This window comes from Micromonas pusilla (assembly GCF_000151265.4).
Source record: "Micromonas pusilla CCMP1545 genomic scaffold MICPUCscaffold_13, whole genome shotgun sequence".
In the NCBI taxonomy this organism is placed as follows: Eukaryota; Viridiplantae; Chlorophyta; class Mamiellophyceae; order Mamiellales; family Mamiellaceae; genus Micromonas; species Micromonas pusilla.
The window spans coordinates 440040-456369 of NW_003315894.1; the positions used below are offsets into that span (position 1 = coordinate 440040).

The following is a 16330-nucleotide window of genomic DNA, read 5'->3' on the forward strand; positions in this document are numbered from 1 at the left end:
ATCGCATCCTTCGCGAAGAAATCCGACCGCCTGAAGGAGGAGGGCAACGTCCACTTCGTGGCGAAGAACTGGAAAGAAGCGCTCAACTCGTACCAGAAAGCGCTCGAGATGACGATGGCGGGCACGGAAGAGCGCGCGTCGCTGTACAGCAACCGAGCCGCGTGTTTCCTCATGGAGAACAGGTACCGCGAAGCCATTCGCGAGTCGGACGCCGCGCTCGAGTCCAAGCCGGATTTCAAACCCGCGCTCGTGCGCCGGTCGCGCGCGTACGAGCAAATTAACGAGTACTCGAAGGCCGTGAGCGACCTCGAGAGCGCGTTGAAAGTGGACCCCGCGGACGAAGGCCTCAAGAAGAAACTGAACGCGATGAAGTCGAGGGCGGCGAATCAGAAGGCGTCGAGGCGTGGCGCCGGCGCCGGCGTCGCCGGCCTCGGCGGCTCGTCGCTTCGCTCCGGCGCGTTGAACCGCAAGAACACGCGACTGACGCCGCAGCAGCAGCAGACCGCGGCGGCGGCGGCGGCGGCGGCGAACCAACCCGGTCGCCCCGGGCAGCAGCAGCAGCAGCAGATGCCGCTGTTGACGCTGAACTGCAAGCTCGGCGAGGTGAAGAAAACCGTCGTCCTCCCCATCTCCGTGCGCTACCGCGACATCGCGGAGGCGGTGAAGAATACCTTTTCTTCGTCGTGCAAAGAGCCGCTCGCGCTCAAGTACGCAGATCCGGAGGGAGAGCTGATGACGGTGACGTCGCGAGCGGACTTGCGGAACGCGCTCGCGAGCGCCGTGAGCGCGCACGAGAAGCGCGCCGCGGCGACGGGCGCGCCGGGGCTGCCTCAGGGGACGCTGCCCCCCGTGGAGATCGAGTGCGTGATCGTCGCGTCCGCGGTGACGGAGACGCCGGACGTGGTGACGCCGCAGAACGTCGGCGCGGCCGGGACGACGCCGGAGGACGAGGAGGAGCCGGGCGAGGACGTCATCGAGATTGACGAGTGGCTGCTGACCTTCGCGTCTCTGTTCAGGAGACACCTCGGCGAAGCCGGCGAGAAGGAGGGGCCGCTCGACTTGAGAGCCGTCGGCCTGGAGAAGTGCTGCGAAGCGCTCGAGGCCGCGGTCGGGACGGACGAGGCGAAGGACCTCCTCGCCGCGGCGGCGGATAAGTTCCAAGAGGCTGCCGCGGCGGCGATTTTGAACAAGGGCAACGTCCACGTGTGCGCGGCGAGGAAACTCGTCGGCGGCGACCCCGACGGCGGCGGCTCTCAAGTCGTCGAGGAAGCGACGAAGCTCGCGATTAAGAACCACATGAAGCGTCTCGATCAGGAGTACGACGACGCGGTCGCGCGGTACGTCGAGTCCCTCGCGATCAAGCCGGACTTTTACGAGACGACGATCGCGTGGGGGCAGCAGGCGTTTGAACGCGGCAAGCACTACCACGTCGCGAGCAAAGACGCGACGGGGGCGGCGGCGGCGGAGCGCGCGAAGGAGTGCGACGAGATGTTCGAGCTGGCGGAGAAGAAGTTCCAGGAGTCGCTCGACATGCTCCCCGCGGAGGATAAGGACGCCGCGGCCGCGGCGGAGACGTCCACGTCCGGAGGGGAGGAGGGCGGCGAGGAGAAGGCGAACGAGCTGAGCGTCAAGTCGCAGATTTTAGTCCTCTGGGGGAACGTCCTGTTCGAGCGGTCGCAGGTGCGGCACGGACGCGAGGACGGAAAGTGGGAGGAGGACACGCACGCCGCGGTGAAGAAGTTCAACGACGCGGGGTGCAGCAAGACGGACATCACGCGGGCGCTGATGAACCACACGAGCAAGAAGTGGGCGAACGAGAAGGACGCGATCGCCGCGGCGAAGTGACGACGCGACGACGCGACGGCAAGGGGAGGCGAGGCGATTTTTTTTTACACCGCGACTTTTCGAGTCGAGACCGCGAACAACGAAACGTTTCATCGGTGTTCAATATTACAGCGCGGCGTCGCGACGCCCATCCCGCGCCCCTAAAACCCCCCACCCCTCCTCACGGAGCCTCGCCTCGCGACACGCTCACGCCGCGGGGATTTTGCCGCTGATGTCCAAGTCGTTCAGCGTCTCGCGATCGGTGATCTTCAACCCGTGCTCGTTCGCGAGGTGAAGCAAGCATATGAACGCCATGTGCACGGAGATGTCCTCCGTCGCCCCCGCGGCGTTGTCCTCCGGAAATTTATCCAGGAGGTCGTGGAACGACTTCGTTCCCTCCACCGCGTCGGCGTCCGCCTCGCCCGCGTCGGCGTCGTGGATGTTGTCCCAGAGCGTCGACTTTAGCTCCTTGACGTCAACCTGCTTCGACGATCGGTCGTAGTTGACGCGAATCTTCTCCACGCGACGCGGCGCGTCCACGAGGTCGCCGTTCGCGCCGATGATCGGTGACGGCGCGGCGTCGTCGAGGTTGTTCTCGTCGTCGTCGTCGTACTCCGCGAACCCGCCGGAGCCAAAGTCGCCGTCGTCGCCGCCGAAAAAGTCCCCGCCGCCGCCGCCGCCGCCGCCGGAGACGCCGACCGCGCCGCCGCTCGACGCGCCGGCGATCCCAAAGTTCGGCCTCAGCGACAGCTTGATCAGGTCGCTCGCTTCGTACCCGAGGTCCGGAGGAAGCAGCGTGTCCGTCGCCGTCGGCGCGGTCACGAGCAAGAGCTCTTCGCCCGTCGCGCTGAGCGTGAAGCGCGTCTCGTCCGGCTCTTCGAGGTTTTCGAAATCGTACGTCAGCTCGCCCTTCTTCTTCTTCGGTTTGCCGTCGCCGTCCTCGCCGTCCGCGGACTTCTCTCCGGACGTCCCGCCGTCGCCGTTGGAGGTGGACGGCTTCGACGGCGCCTTGAACCGCCAGTGGCTCGGCCCCGCCCATGCCATCTTCCCGCCGACGCCAGAGTTGACGACCCACTCGAGCCCGGCGCCGCCTTCCTCGTCCAACGCGTCCGAGTCGTTCGCCGCGCCGCCGCCGCCGCCGCCGCCGCCGCCGCCGTGGTCGTCGTTCCAGTTTTCTCCCATCCCGAACGGAGCGTCGTCGTCGAACCCGCCGCCAAACTCGTTCGCGTCCGCGTTATCGTACCCGGTCTCGTCGTCGTCGTCGTCGTCGTCGTCGTCGTCGTACTCCGCGAACTGCAAGCCCTCGCCGGAGGAAAAGTCAAAGAGCGACACCGGCGCGCTCGAGTTTGGATCCACCGCCGCCGCCGCCGCCGCCGCCGCCGCGGACGGCGCGACGCCGCCCACGAGCTCCGCGAGCGTCTCCTCGATCACGGCGATAGACGGCGTGATACGGTTCGTCGTGGACGCCACCTTCCTCGCGGCGTCGATCGCCGGTCGCATCGAGCTGAGGTCGACGAAGACGCCGTCGAGCGCGCGTTCGTCGTCGTCGCAGCCGACGTCTTCGTAGCACGGCACCTCCTCCGAGTCGAAGCAGATGTTACACCCGCGATGCACGGACAGATTGCACAGGAGCAACCCGCTCGCGCCGCCCTCGTCGAACAGCGCAGAGGTCTTCTGGAACAGCGGGTCCACGGTCGCGGTCGCGACTTCCTTCACCGTGTGCGCGTCGGGCTGCTCGAGCGTCGCCACCGCCCTCGCGGATCGCCTCTTCGGCTTGCCGCCGTCCGCGCCGTCGTCCATCGCGTCGGAGCCATCCGCGCCGTCGCCCTTCGCCCCGGCGCCGTCCTCGTCTTCGCACTCCTCGCTCTGCGTCACCTTGTTCATCCCGCCGAGCATCTTGAACGTCTCGTTGTGGAACGAGTCGACGCGCGACGCGTAAATCTTCACGCCGGCGTCGAGCGTGCACGAGCTCTTTTGAAAGTTGGTCTGGCCGTCCTCGTCCTTGCTGTCGCGGACGATTTCGGAGATGTGGTCGATCAGCGCGAGCGACCACGTGTTCTTCGCGTTGATCTTGTTCTCCGACGCGAGCTTGATGCAGTTGCTGTAGAGGTTTAACACGTCCGACGCGTTGAGCGTCGGCGCGCGTTTTGTCGTCGCATTCGTCTGGGCGCCGTCCGCGGAGCCTGCGGTCGATCTCGACAGCCCGCTCTTCTTCGGCGCGGCGTCGTCGACGTCGTCGAGCGCGTCCGCGAAGCCTTTGTCGCCCCTGTCGCGCGATGAGAAGGTCGTCTCGGACGTCAGGACGCGTCCAGGGGGGCGCGACGACGCGCGCGACGACGCGCGCGCGGCGTCGCCGCGGGGGCGGCATCGGGGGTACGACAGACTGCGGAGAGGGAGCGAAACGCGCGAGGAGCGAAAAGACGAGACGCGGCGCGCGCCTTCGCGTCGCCTCCGACTGCTGCTTCGCGAGCTTCGCGCGGCGCTTCTCGAGCGCGTCGTTGTTCGGGGACATCGTCCCGATCGGCCCCGGGCTCTTGGACTTGAGCGGCGTCTTCGCCTTGGGTCCCTTGCCCGCGGGCGTGTTGTTGAGCTCCCCGAGGACGCCCATGGTGGACTTACCTGCGCGACGACGCGGATTGGCGCGGTGAGCGAGATCTCTCGGAAGAAACCGCCCGCGCGTGCGGCGTCGCGCGCGCGGGTATTCTACGACGCGGTCGCGGTCGCGACGGCGCGGTCTCGCACCTGAGTGTTCTCCGATGCGCGCGCGCGCGGAAGAAACGGCGGCGGGACGGACGGAGTCGGTCGCGCGCGTCGGGAATGCGTCGCCGGCGTCCCGGGAGCGAACTGGCGTCGCGTCGCGAAACGCCCGCCGACAACGGTCGAAATCGCGGTTTTGTTACCCCCAAAACTACGCGCTTTCGTACTCGTACTTGTAACTGATTGCGCATACGAACAATCCCGTACTCGGCTCCCGAAATCGGTCACGGCTTCGATCGAGGTTCGAGGATCGACCCGGCCCGGAGCCCCGGGACACGCGCGAGCAACTCCCCGCCCGGAGGTCCATCAGATAAAAACCCGAGACGGGCGAGATCCCACCGACTCGGACGCCGCGCGCGCGTCGGATACCGCGCACGAGTCGCGCGCCGACCGACCGAGGATGTCCTCCTCCGGCAGCCTCCGCGCGCTCGCGGTGGAGACGACCGCGGACGAGACGACCGTCGTCCTCCCGCCGTCGTCCGTCCCCGGCGCGTCGTCGTCGCGGAGCAAGAATCTGCGCGACGGCAACATGTCGTTCCGGAAGTCTCCGGACAGCTGGCGCCTCAGCGCGGACGCGTTCGACACGCACAAGAAGACCGCGGAGGAGTTCCAAGGCTTGCGCTCGCGGAAAGCGAAGAGCGGCGTGATGGCGTACTACCGCAAGCAAAACGCGCTCGTGGACCAGTTCGGGGAGATCGAGACGCTCATCGCGGCGACGGACGCGACGGGCGCGCCGATCCTGGCGTCCGACGAGGACGCCGCGGAGAAGACCCGGGGCGACGCGAAGCGAGAGAAGCGCGAGGAGTTCGCGCTGCAGATCTCGTTCTGGGCGAACGTCCTCCTCCTCGGGATCAAGACGTACGCCGCGGTCGTGAGCGGCTCGCTGAGCATCATGACCTCCGCGCTGGACTCCTTCTTAGATCTCGTCTCGGGCTTGATCTTGTACCTCACCGAGCGGAACATGAAGAAGAGCAACAAGTACATGTACCCCGCGGGTAAGTCGCGGATGCAACCGTTAGGAATTATCGTCTTCAGCTGCATCATGGGCACGTTAGGGTTCCAGATCATGATCGAAGGCGTCCGGCAGCTCGTCGGCGAGACCCACACGCACCACCTCGAGGATCTGTGGGCGGTGCTGGGCATCATGGTCTCGGTCATCGTCGTCAAGTTTTGCCTGTATTTGTTCTGTAGGAACAGTCAGAACGAGGCGGTGTTGACGTACGCGCAGGACCACAGGAACGACGTGATGACCAACTCCGTCGGCCTCGCCGCGGCGATCGCGGGCGACAAGTTGTACTTCTGGATCGATCCGCTCGGCGCGATCCTTCTCGCGTCGTACATAGGTGCGTTCTATACACTGGTCCCCATACGACCGCGTTCGCGTGGTGAACGCCGATCCTTAAGGACTTTACTTCCCGGCGCATCTCTCCGCCCAGGGTCCCTCGCTTTCAATCCCGACACACCTCGACGCCTTTCAACTCCATCTGACGCCTTTCAACCCCACCCCGACGTCGCTTCGCGTGGAACGACCCTGAGTGTACAACTGGTCGTGCACGGCGCTGGAGAACGTCAAAGCCATGGTGGGGGTCAGCGCGCCGCCGGAGTTTCTCACGCAGCTGACGTACCTCGCGTGGAACCACCACGAGGACATCGTGTGCATAGACACCGTGCGCGCGTACACTTTCGGCCCGAATTATTTCGTCGAGGTGGACGTCGTGTTGCCGGAGGAGATGCCGTTGCGAAGGGCGCACGACATCGGCGAGAGCTTGCAGAATAGGATAGAAGAGATGGAGGACGTGGAGCGCGCGTTCGTGCACATCGATTTCGAGACCGCGCACTACCCCGAGCACGCGGAGGCGACGAGGGCGGACCGCGAGAGGCGGCGGGCGGCGGCGCGGGCGACGGCGATTTCGCCGGGGTAGAACATCGAGACGCGGTCTCTAGCTTTGTGACGTACGTACGAAAGGCACGCGACGACGACGACGACGACGACGACGACGACGCCAGCTGTACGTGTAGTCTGGTATCGGGGCGTTCAAACGTCCGCACGAGGCCTCGGTGCCCAGATTCCGAGATCTCACTCCGACGCCGCGCACGGCGGGCGCCGGCACGCTGCTTCGATTGTTCGCGCGCGAGGCGTCCTCGCTCCTCCGCGCGGTCCCACTTCGCGTCGTCGCCCGCGCGCGTCGCGAGCCGTCCTCGCTCACCGCGCGCTTCGCGTCGTGGCCGGGCGCGGCCGTGGGCGCTTCGACGAGAGTGAAGACGATGGGCTTCGAGGTCGCGGACGACGACTGGGACGACGCCGCGCTGACGGACGCGGTCGTGCGCGCGGAGGTCGACGCGAAGGCGTCGATCGCGTCCATGACCGCGGCGGCGCCGCTGATGGACCGCGTGAACGCGTCCGTCGACTCCGTCGCGGGGCGAGACTCGAGAGGCGCGCCGGCGAAACCGCCGCCTTCGATGGTGCCAACTTTGACGACGACGCGCCCGGCGCCGCCGCAGCCCGCGTCTACGGTGCCCCCTGACCTCGCGAACGCGCTCAGGGCGACGCTCTCGGAGTACTTCGGTCACAGCGACTTCAGAGAAGGCCAGATGTCCGTCATCGCCGCCGCGGTGAGCGATCGCGACTCGTGCGTGTACTGGTCCACGGGATCCGGGAAATCGCTGTGTTACCAACTCCCGGCGTTACACACGGGGAAGACCACGCTCGTGGTGTCGCCGCTGATTTCGCTGATGAACGACCAGGTCACGCATCTGAACAACACCGCGGGCGCGTCCGGGATGGGCAAGGGCGACGCCTTCCCGCTCGCCGCATTCTTAGGGTCGACGCAGACGGATCGCTCCGTCGAGGAGAACGCGTTGCGCGGCGCGTACAGGGTCGTGTACGTCACGCCTGAGAAGCTCGTCGGGTCGTTCGGCGACGACACCGGCGGGAACGGGTACTTCCTGTCGCGCCTGAAGGAGATGGTGCGATCGAAGAAGCTCGGGCTCGTCGCGATCGACGAGGCGCACTGTCTCTCGCAGTGGGGCCACGACTTCCGAACGAGTTACCGCGGTCTCGCGCGCGTTCGCGCCGAGCTCGCGCCGAACGGCGAGGTCCCCATCATGGCCCTCACCGCGACCGCGGTAGACGCCGTCAGGGAAGACATCGCGTCCGTGCTCGAGTTGCGCGCGCCGTTCGTCGCGCAGAACAGCTGCGACCGACCGAACCTCGCGGTGAGCGTGATCAAAAAAAGAGGCGGCGCAGCGGACTTGAAGCACGTCGTCGACCGCGTCGCGGGCGTCGCCGGCAGCGTCATCATCTACTGCCCGACGGTGCGAGAGGTCGAGCAAGTGGCGTCGCACTTAGGGAACGTATTCGCGAGCCGACCGGACGGCGCGAAGAACGCGGTGGGGACGTACCACGCGCAGATGTCCCCGAGCGAACGCGAACGCGTGCACCGCGAGTTTCTCACGGGAAGGCGCAAGGTGGTCGTCGCGACCGTCGCGTTCGGGATGGGGATCGATAAGCCGGACATACGGCTCGTGATGCACTACGGCGCCCCGAAGACGATGGAGGAGTACTACCAGCAAGTCGGAAGAGCCGGACGAGACGGGCTGCCGAGCAAGGTCGAGATGCTCTACGGCGACGGCGACTTTTCGAAATACGGAAGCGATTTCTACGTCGGCGGATTGTCCGAGACGGTGCGACGGACGCAAAAGGCGAGCACGGACGCGCTGGAGCGCTTCTCGCGCGAGCCGCTCGCGTGCCGCAGGGCGGGCATTCTGGCCCACTTCGGCGAGTCCCCGCCGGAGTCGTGGCCCGACAGCCCGGACCCCGCGGTCGCCGGGAAAGTGTGCGGGACGTGCGATACGTGCGTCCGCGTGCGTCGCGCCGCGGAGGACGGCGGCGTCGCGAAAACGCTTCGACGGGACATGGCGTTCGAAGCCGCGCCCGTTCTCATCGCGCTGCACCACGGCTTCGGCGGCGGGCCGGTGCCCATGACCGCGCTCGCGTCCCTCGCGAAGGACGGCGCGGACCCGAAAACTGGTCGGATGCCGAACCCGGCGGCGAGGACGGCGATTCGCGCGATCCGAGCCGCGCTCCCGGCGCCGTCCAAGACGGATTCGTTCGTCAAGGAGATGACGCAAGCGCTCGTGCAGGAAGGTCTGATTCACAAGAGGACGGAAAAGGGCCCGTACTCGGCGTACGACGTGTACAGCATCCCGCGGAACGGTCGCGAGGCTGCGATCGCGACGCGGTGCACGCGCGCCGCGCTCGCGGCGGCGGCGGCGTCGCCGGTGACCGTCGCGCACGGAAAGGCGGCGAGGGACGCGATTCGCGCGCGCGTCGGCGCGCTGCCTCCGATCGTCCTCCCCGTCCCCGAGGGCGTCGCGCGCGCGGAGGCGGAGGCCGCCGCGGTCGCGAGCGCGCGCGTCGAGGAGCTCGTCAAAGCCGGCGTGGACGTGTCCGCGGTCCCGCAGCACGAGCTCGCCGAAGGCTCCGGTCCGTGCGTCAACGCGGAGCTGCAGTGGTTCCGTCGGTTGAAGTCGCTGCGCGACCGCGGCGACGTCGCCAAGGCGCGCGCGTGCGAAGAGCTCCTCGCGCGCGTCGAGAGATGGCGCGACGACACCGCGGACAGGCTCAACATGGCCCCCGGCGCGGTCCTTCCCTCGCACGTCGCGAAGCGCGTCGCGTACGCGTTGCCGCAGACCGTGGACGGGCTGCGAGGCGCGGGTGTGCGCATCGCCGGCGTGGAGACGCTCGCCAAAGTCGTGCGCGACGCCGCGGAGGAGCTCGGCCTCCTCGGCGGCGGATCAGGCGGCGGGGCGGAGTGCGCGTCTTCGGGCGGCGGATCAGGCGGCGCGATGCGACTCGGCGTCGTGAAGGGCGCGCCGTGGGCGTTCGCGGTGTACAAGCCGAAAAAGAAGAAGGGCTGCCCGGACGAGCCGCCGGCGTGGGAGGTCTCCTGGACCCGGTTCGCGCGCGGCGAGTGCGTCGAGTCGATCGCGATGACGCAGGCGAGCGGGAAGAGCCTCCAGCCGAGCACCGTCGGCGGGCACGTCATGGAGGCGCTCGTCCACGGCCGCGAGGTGGACCTCGCGCGGTTATACCCGAACGCGGGGGACGCGCGGTATCACTTCGCGTCCGAGCGCGAATGGCGCGAGCTCGACGACGCGTGCGCGGTGGCGGGCGCCGATCCCGTCGGGGACCCGGCGGCGTTCAGCGCGCGGGAGATCGTTCGCGTCCTCGTCGGCGCGGACGTCGCGGATAAGGACCGCGCGCTGAAGACGCCGGAGGAGCAGGCAACGCAGACGCGGTGGTACTGTAAGATAAAGACGTACGCCGCGCTGAAACGCGCGGGGGTGGCGCCGAAGTGGGACGGCGACGGCGGCGGGGGAGGTCCGGACGCGAAACGCCGGCGGGTCGACTGACGACGACGACGCGCGACACACTGAACGACGGAACGCGCGCTGCGCTCGCTTTGTTATTACTTCCAACGCGCGACGGACGCGACGCGTTCTCTCTTCCGCCGTCGCGCGCGCGCGCGGCACGTCGTCATCCCCTCACCCTGGTGGGTCCCTGGACGCTTTCGCGATCGCGTTCGCTCGCGCCTGCACCTCCACGTACGCGGTGAACGCGTCGCGTCGTCGGCAGTGCGTCTTGTCCACGGGTTCGATCTCCGAGGGATCGTACACGTAATCGGACGCGCTCGTGGACCGCGTGTTCATCGTCGTCGCGTCGTACGCCGGGTTCGGGTTCTTCCAGATGTTCTTCCCCATCTCGTTCAGCATCCTGTTGTCCTTCTGCCACGACGTCAGCGCGTCCGGGTCCCACGTCGTTTGCTGTCCTCCTCCTCCTCCTCCTCCTTCCGTCGCGGCGTCCGGCGCGTCCCCGGACGTCGTCGCGAGCGCGGCCGCGGCGGCCTCATCCTCCGCGCGCAACTCCGCGAGCTCCTTCGCGAACTCCTTCTCCATCGCCTTCGTCGCGTATCTGAGGTTTTGGGACGGGAAGTGGGTGGAAAAGACGCGTGAGCGAGGCGCGGGAAGGGAGAGGGACGGGCTCGGGCGTTCCGGAAACGGCGCGCATTCATTTCATTCCCCCTCCGAAGTGGAACGCGCGGGCGCGGGCGGGACGAAGGACGCGCGCGGACGCGCCTGGTCTCCTTGTTGATGAGCTCGGAAATCGCCTGGTTCTTGGCGTTATCGAACCATCCCGCCCTGCCGACCTCGGTCATGGCGAGCGAACGCGCGTGCGAGCGAGGTCGCGCGCGCGGATCGAAGTGTGTGCCAATTCCGGACTCACGCGCACTCGGTCGGCGCGCGTCGCGTCGCGTCGTCGAGTCCGAGTGTTCAAAACGAGTGCCGTCTCTTCCTTCACTGCCGCGCGCGCGGATATGGACCTGAGCGTGAGCCCGCCCACGCACGACGCCCCCGCGGTGACGCTGTTCGGCAGCACCGGCGGCGTCGGCGCGAGGCCGGGCCCGCCGGTGAAAACCCGCGGCGGCGTCGGAGGCGCGGACGCGGAGGCGCACGCGCTCGCGGCGACGGCGGACGATTTCGCCGCGACGGAGGAGAAGAGGACGGAGACGGAGCGCGAGACGAGGAAGGACGTCCTCGGGGAACTGCGAGCGCTCGAGAAGGAGATCGAGAGGGACGACTGGAAGTTCGAGAGGCCGCGGCATTCGCGGTGTTGACGAGGGTGGGAGGGAAGAAGACGTCGCGGAGGCGTCGTAGATCTGTAGCTTTGAAAAAAGAGCCTGATAGATGAGAAACACGAAACGAACCCGCGAGTCGGTCGCGGCTCTCGTCGTCACATCACGACGCACGTGCTCTTCTTCTTCTTCTTCTTCCTCCCCTCGATCGGCCGTCGCTCCCCCCTCGTCTGTTTCGACAGGTCCCTCCCCGCGCCGATGGCGTACTTGCTCCCCGGGTGCGGCGTGTCGCTCCGTCCGATGCGCTTCTTCGACCCCATCGCGCGAAGCGCCCTCACGGACGGCTCCGCGCTGAGACTCTTCCCGACATCCTCCTCCTCCTCCTCCTCCTCCGTCCTCGCGGAGTACCCCGCGGACGACGCGGAGACGTCGTCGCGCGCCGATCGCGATTCCGCCGCGGCGCGTTGCGCGCGTATGTACGCCGTCGACCCCGGCTCCGGCGGGCGGTTCGCTTTGATGTACGCCGTAGACCCCGGCTCCGGCGGCGGCGGAATAGGCGGCGAACGTTCTTCGCCCGGCGGCGGCGTCGCGTCCGCGAGCGCGTCCCCGAGCGCGGACAGCCTCGAGGGCCCGCGCTCGAGGTCGACGTCGTCGAACTTCACGCGCGACGCGCTCTCGCGCGGCCTCGAGACCGGCTCGGGCGGCGGGGTCGCGTCCGCGATCGTTCTCCCCACGCCCGGGGTGCGCGCCGGCGTCGCCGCGCGAAGCGACGACAAATCGAGCGTCGGCCGCGGCGGCGCGGACGCGTCGATCGCGTTGATCGCGTTGAATTCCCCGCTCGCGATCGTCTTGATCGGCGGTAGGGCCGGGTGCGGGGAGAACGACCGCGGCGGCGGCACCGGCGGCGACTCCGGCGGCGACGGTTCGAGTTGGGGTCGATCGACGAGGTCGATCGCGCGAGGGCCGTACTTGTTCGGGCCGACTTCCACCGTGGACAGGTCGAGCTTCGGTATCCCCGGCGGCGGCGGCGTCGACGGCACGGGCGCCTCGTCGTCCGGGTAGTACAAATTCCCGCTGTCCGAGCCGCGATCGCCGTTCGCGTCGTCCGAGCCGCTGCCGCTGTCGTCCGTGTCCCACATCCCGCGCTCCATGAACATCGTCTGCGTCGTCGCCGGGTCTACCGGCGCGTCGCCCGCGTCGGCGTCGCGCGACGGCGGCGGCGGCGGCGAACTCGACCGCGACGACGACCGCGACGACGGCGGCGACGACGGCGCGCGCGCCAGAATGATCGGCGGTTCGCGCCTCACCGCCTCCCTCGCGCGCTCGACCGCGTTCGCCGCCTTCGTGTTCGCCTCGTTCACGAGAAGTCGGCTCTCTTCGATCATCGCGCGCGCGTTGGCCTCGGCTTGACGCGCGCGCTCCTCCACCGCGGCGATTTTGTCCATCATCCGCGCCTTGTACTTCGCTTTCGCTTCCTTCGAGCTCTGCCGCGCCGCCTCCGCGGCTAACTCCGCGTCGATCGCGCGCTTCTCCGCGTCCGCGACGCGCGCGCGAAGCTCCTCCGCGACCTTCAGGGCTTTGTTCAGCATCGCCGTCGCGTCCGCGGCGGCGGTTTCTTTTTCGTCTTTTTCGTCGTCGTCGTCGTCGTCGTCCGAGTCGTGTAGCCGCCGCTTCACGCTCGACGACGCCTCTTCGAGCTCCTCCACGCGCCGCGTCATGTCCACCAGCGCGCTCTCCGCCTCCGCCGCGCGCTTCAGCGCGTCCGTCAAGACAGCCTGGTCGGTCGCGCTCGCGCGTCCCCCGTCGCGCGAGCGTCGCGTCGCGGGCGTCGTCGTCGTCGGCGGCGGCGTCGTCGCGCCCAACAGCTTCACCTCCGACGCGGACGCCGTGTTCGGCGGCGGGGTCTCCTTCTCGCGCGGCGGGGTCTTCTTCTCGCGCGGCGGCGTCTGCGTCGGCGTCCGCGCCTCCTCGTTACCCGCCAGGCTCGCGTTCTCCTTGTCGTCGTCGTCGTCGTCGTCGTCGTCGTTCGCTTCCCCGTCCCCGTCCCCGTCTCCGTCTCCGTCTCCGTCTCCGTCCGGCATCGCGCGTCGCATCGCGGCGCACGCGTCCCTCGCGGCGTCGCACACGTCCTCCAAACGCGTCGAGATCTCGTCCGCGCCGTACTCGCTCCTCCGTCCGACGACATAAAACGGGTCCTCGCGCACGTCGCCGTCTCGACACGCGCGTGCGACGGCGCCGAGGACCCACGCGTCGTCGCCGTTCCTCGCGTACGCGTCGCGCGCGTCGCGCAAGACGACGAGCCGGTCGTAAAACTCCGTCGGGGTGAACGCGCCGACGTGCGGCGCGCCCGCGGCGGCGACGCCGGAGACGGACGCGTCGGCGTCGCGCGACTCCCCGTCCTCGTCGGCCTTTGTCGTCAAGACGAGGATCACCTCGAGGAGGACGGAGGACGAGTTCCACGCGACGGACGCGTCCGGCCGCGCCCATCGCGCCGCGAACCGCGCGCGCGCGCCGATGGACCGCGCGAGCGCGTTCGCTTCGTCGACGCCGCACAAGAGGCGCAGTGCCTCGGCGCCGATCGCGGCGCGCCACCGCCGCAGACGCTCCGCGGAGTCCGAGTCGTTATGCTTCTCGCCGCCGCTTTTACTTTTACCGCCGGTGGACCGCGCCTCGATGAGCTCGCTGCCGTCGCGGAACCGCCGCGGCGGCGCCGGCGCGGAGGACATCAACAGGCTCAGACCCGCGATGCGAAGCTCCTCTTGCGCGGACGCCCAGTCCGCGGGCCATCCACGTTTTTCGTTCGCCGCGGCCGGGTCGTGGTACCTAAAGATGGCGCACCCGCTCGCGCGCGCCATCGCGACGCGGTCCCCGTGCGTCAACCGCGCGGCGTCCCCCTTGGGCACGCGCTCGCCGTTGACGTACACGTCCGCGATCGCGCTGTGCGGCCTGATCTCCACGATGCCGTGTCCGAGCCTGGAAATGAGCTCGGCGTGCGATGGAAGGACGCCGACGCCCTCGACGACGACGTCGGACGTCGTCGCGTCGGAGCCAACCTTTGTGAGTCCCGGCTTGACGACGAAAAAGTCGCGGCAAGTCAGCGAGGGGTCCGGGAGGAGCCGCAACAGCCGCGGCGCGCGCGACTTCCCGCCGCCGCCGCGGAGTTCCGCGGCGGCTTTGCGCTCCGCCGCGGATGACGCCGCGGGGAACGCGTGCCCGGCGGCGGCGCGTTCGTACGCCCTGAGGGTCGTTCCATACAAGCGAACGTCGGGGTGGAGTTCAAAGGCGTCAGAAGCGGAGTTGAAAGGCGTCGAGGTGTGTCGGGATTGAAAGCGAGGGACCCTGGGCGGAGAGATGCGCCGGGAAAAGTCCTTAAGGATCGGCGTTCACCGCGCGAACGCGGTCGTATGGGGACCAGTGTATAGAACGCACCTGACTTTCGCGAGCCAGTCGCTCTCCGCCGCCGCGCGCCGCTTCTCCATCGCGTCGACGCGCTCGCGGACGTCTCGTATCTCCTTTCTGAGCGCGAGCTGCGCTTTGCCGCTGACCGGGGACGAGCGCGTTCCGTCGTTGTCCTGAGAGGCGGCGTGATTCCCGTGACTCCCGCCGTGACTCCCGCGTTTCACGCGCGCCATCGCGAGGTCTCGCTGCAACCGCCGCGCGTCGTCGTTCAGCTCGCGCGCCGCGCTTTTCAACGCCGCCGGCGCCGCGGCGTCCGGGTCGACGTTGATCACGACGGGGCCGGTTCGCGCGTTTCGAAACGCGCGCGCGATGCGAAGCGTCGCGATCGTCTCAGAGCGGTCCTCCGCCGTCGGCGAGACGACCGCGAGCGCGTAGAGTTTCCCCCCGCCGCCGAGCTCGCTCCGCAGTAACGTCGTCAACGCGGCGCCGCGCGCCGTCCTTTTGCTCCCTCTCGACGTCCCTGAGCCCTCCGGCTCTCTCGCGCCGCCGCCGTCCTGGGACCCGCCCGTCCCACTCCCACTCCCACTCCCACTCCCCGCCGCGAGCTTGAGCAGCGCAATCTCGAGCTGCCGCTGCGACCTCCGCAGCGAGCCGTCGTCGTCGCCGCGGCGGTCGCGCTTGCGCTTCCACCGCTCGTCGGAACGCTCCGGGAGGACGCGTTCGAACCCGGCGAGCTCCGCGAAGGTGACGACGGACACCGTGTTCGAAGGCTTCGCGTCCGTCCTCGCCGCGTCCGTCCTCGCGTCGTATGCGGCGGCGTTCGAGCGGCTCTTCGGTCGGTCGCGGTCGCTTCGCGCGTGGCTCGGCTTGTACCGGCGCACGCAGACGCGAATCACGAAGTGTGCCGCGTTCGCGTTGGGGTCTCCCGCGCGCATCTTCGCCGCCTCGGCCACGGCGCGGTCGAGCTCTGTCGCGTTCGCGACGTGCCGCGTCGTCACCCCGCGCGCGCGAGGGTGCCCGTGGGCGTCCACCTCCAATCGGAACCCCGAAGACGCGCTTCCATTCGCGTCGTCGTCCGCGGTCGCGGGCGCGGTGGTCGGTCTCGTCGTCGTCGTCGTCGTCGTCGTCGTCGTCGTCAACCGATCGAAGACGCGCTCGCGGTGGATCGCGAACGCCTCGACCGTGACGTGCGCGCCCTCGGTGGTGTCCCGCTCTATCTTCTCGAACAGCGCGTCGCCGAACCGCGACACGAGCGCCCTAGTAGCGGAGTCGTCGTCCGCAGAGCGCGTCTGCCTCGCCCCCGGCGCGGGCGCGGTCCCGAGAAGCGCGTCCGCGCGGCCCGCGCCCGGGGATCCGACGACGCACACGCCGACGTTGACGCCTCGCCACGCGTCCTCCAGCGCGGGCGCGCCGATGTCGTGGAATATCGACGCGTGCGAGGACGACGCCGCGCCGGCGTCGTCCCAGTGCGCGCGGTCGAGCGCGAACGAGAGCTCGTGGCCGTCGTCCAGGACGGCGACGCCGCACGCGCCGACGCGTCGAAGGTGGCTCGTCGTCGCGCCGCGGTTTTTCTCCCGTCGCGTCAGCGCGCGGACGCGCGCGCTGACGCGCGCGCGCCCGTCCCCGGACGACATGATCGTCGAGCGTGGGGTCTGAGGTCTCGGCGCCGCGACCGTATCCGCGCTCTCGACGTCGAGAGCGCGCGGAGCGACCGC

The 16330-nt window shown here is 68.7% G+C and overlaps 8 protein-coding genes across 8 annotated transcripts; 5 read left to right on the forward strand and 3 right to left on the reverse strand.

The window, feature by feature from the left end:
* Positions 1-33: 33 nt before the first annotated feature.
* On the forward strand, positions 34-447 carry MICPUCDRAFT_11711 (uncharacterized protein; the record flags this gene model as incomplete). Its single annotated transcript, XM_003062794.1, has 1 exon — positions 34-447. A coding segment is annotated over one exon (414 nt), but the record flags the coding sequence as incomplete, so codon positions are not given.
* A 504-nt stretch (positions 448-951) lies between these two features.
* MICPUCDRAFT_4646 (uncharacterized protein) lies at positions 952-1812 on the forward strand (the record flags this gene model as incomplete). The annotated part of the gene is made up of 1 exon (XM_003062795.1): positions 952-1812. A coding segment is annotated over one exon (861 nt), but the record flags the coding sequence as incomplete, so codon positions are not given.
* Positions 1813-1927: 115 nt separating this feature from the next.
* On the reverse strand, positions 1928-4432 carry MICPUCDRAFT_48690 (condensin complex component, barren domain-containing non-smc subunit; the record flags this gene model as incomplete). Its single annotated transcript, XM_003063000.1, has 2 exons — positions 1928-4090; positions 4209-4432. 2 exons carry the CDS (start codon positions 4430-4432, stop codon positions 2032-2034), a joined length of 2283 nt encoding a protein of 760 aa, XP_003063046.1. The 3' UTR covers positions 1928-2031.
* A 549-nt stretch (positions 4433-4981) lies between these two features.
* Positions 4982-6556, forward strand: MICPUCDRAFT_52662 (cation diffusion facilitator family; the record flags this gene model as incomplete). The annotated part of the gene is made up of 2 exons (XM_003062796.1): positions 4982-5924; positions 6118-6556. The coding sequence occupies 2 exons, from the start codon at positions 4982-4984 to the stop codon at positions 6501-6503; spliced, it is 1329 nt and encodes a 442-aa protein (XP_003062842.1). The 3' UTR covers positions 6504-6556.
* Positions 6557-6669: 113 nt separating this feature from the next.
* MICPUCDRAFT_52663 (ATP-dependent DNA helicase) lies at positions 6670-10088 on the forward strand. Its single transcript, XM_003062797.1, has one exon. The coding sequence runs from the start codon at positions 6847-6849 to the stop codon at positions 9994-9996; it is 3150 nt and encodes a 1049-aa protein (XP_003062843.1). The 5' UTR covers positions 6670-6846; the 3' UTR covers positions 9997-10088.
* Positions 10023-10539, reverse strand: MICPUCDRAFT_52664 (flagellar associated protein; the record flags this gene model as incomplete). Its single annotated transcript, XM_003063001.1, has 1 exon — positions 10023-10539. The coding sequence occupies one exon, from the start codon at positions 10537-10539 to the stop codon at positions 10129-10131; it is 411 nt and encodes a 136-aa protein (XP_003063047.1). The 3' UTR covers positions 10023-10128.
* Positions 10540-10958: 419 nt separating this feature from the next.
* MICPUCDRAFT_52665 (uncharacterized protein) lies at positions 10959-11258 on the forward strand (the record flags this gene model as incomplete). The annotated part of the gene is made up of 1 exon (XM_003062798.1): positions 10959-11258. One exon carries the CDS (start codon positions 10959-10961, stop codon positions 11256-11258), a length of 300 nt encoding a protein of 99 aa, XP_003062844.1.
* Positions 11259-11374: 116 nt separating this feature from the next.
* On the reverse strand, positions 11375-16249 carry MICPUCDRAFT_52666 (uncharacterized protein; the record flags this gene model as incomplete). Its single annotated transcript, XM_003063002.1, has 2 exons — positions 11375-14453; positions 14646-16249. The coding sequence occupies 2 exons, from the start codon at positions 16247-16249 to the stop codon at positions 11375-11377; spliced, it is 4683 nt and encodes a 1560-aa protein (XP_003063048.1).
* Positions 16250-16330: the final 81 nt, after the last annotated feature.

What these genes read in the sequence shown, in the direction of transcription:
- MICPUCDRAFT_52663 (XM_003062797.1), top strand. Translation starts at nt 6,847, where the DNA reads ATGGGCTTCGAGGTCGCGGACGACGACTGGGACGACGCCGCGCTGACG.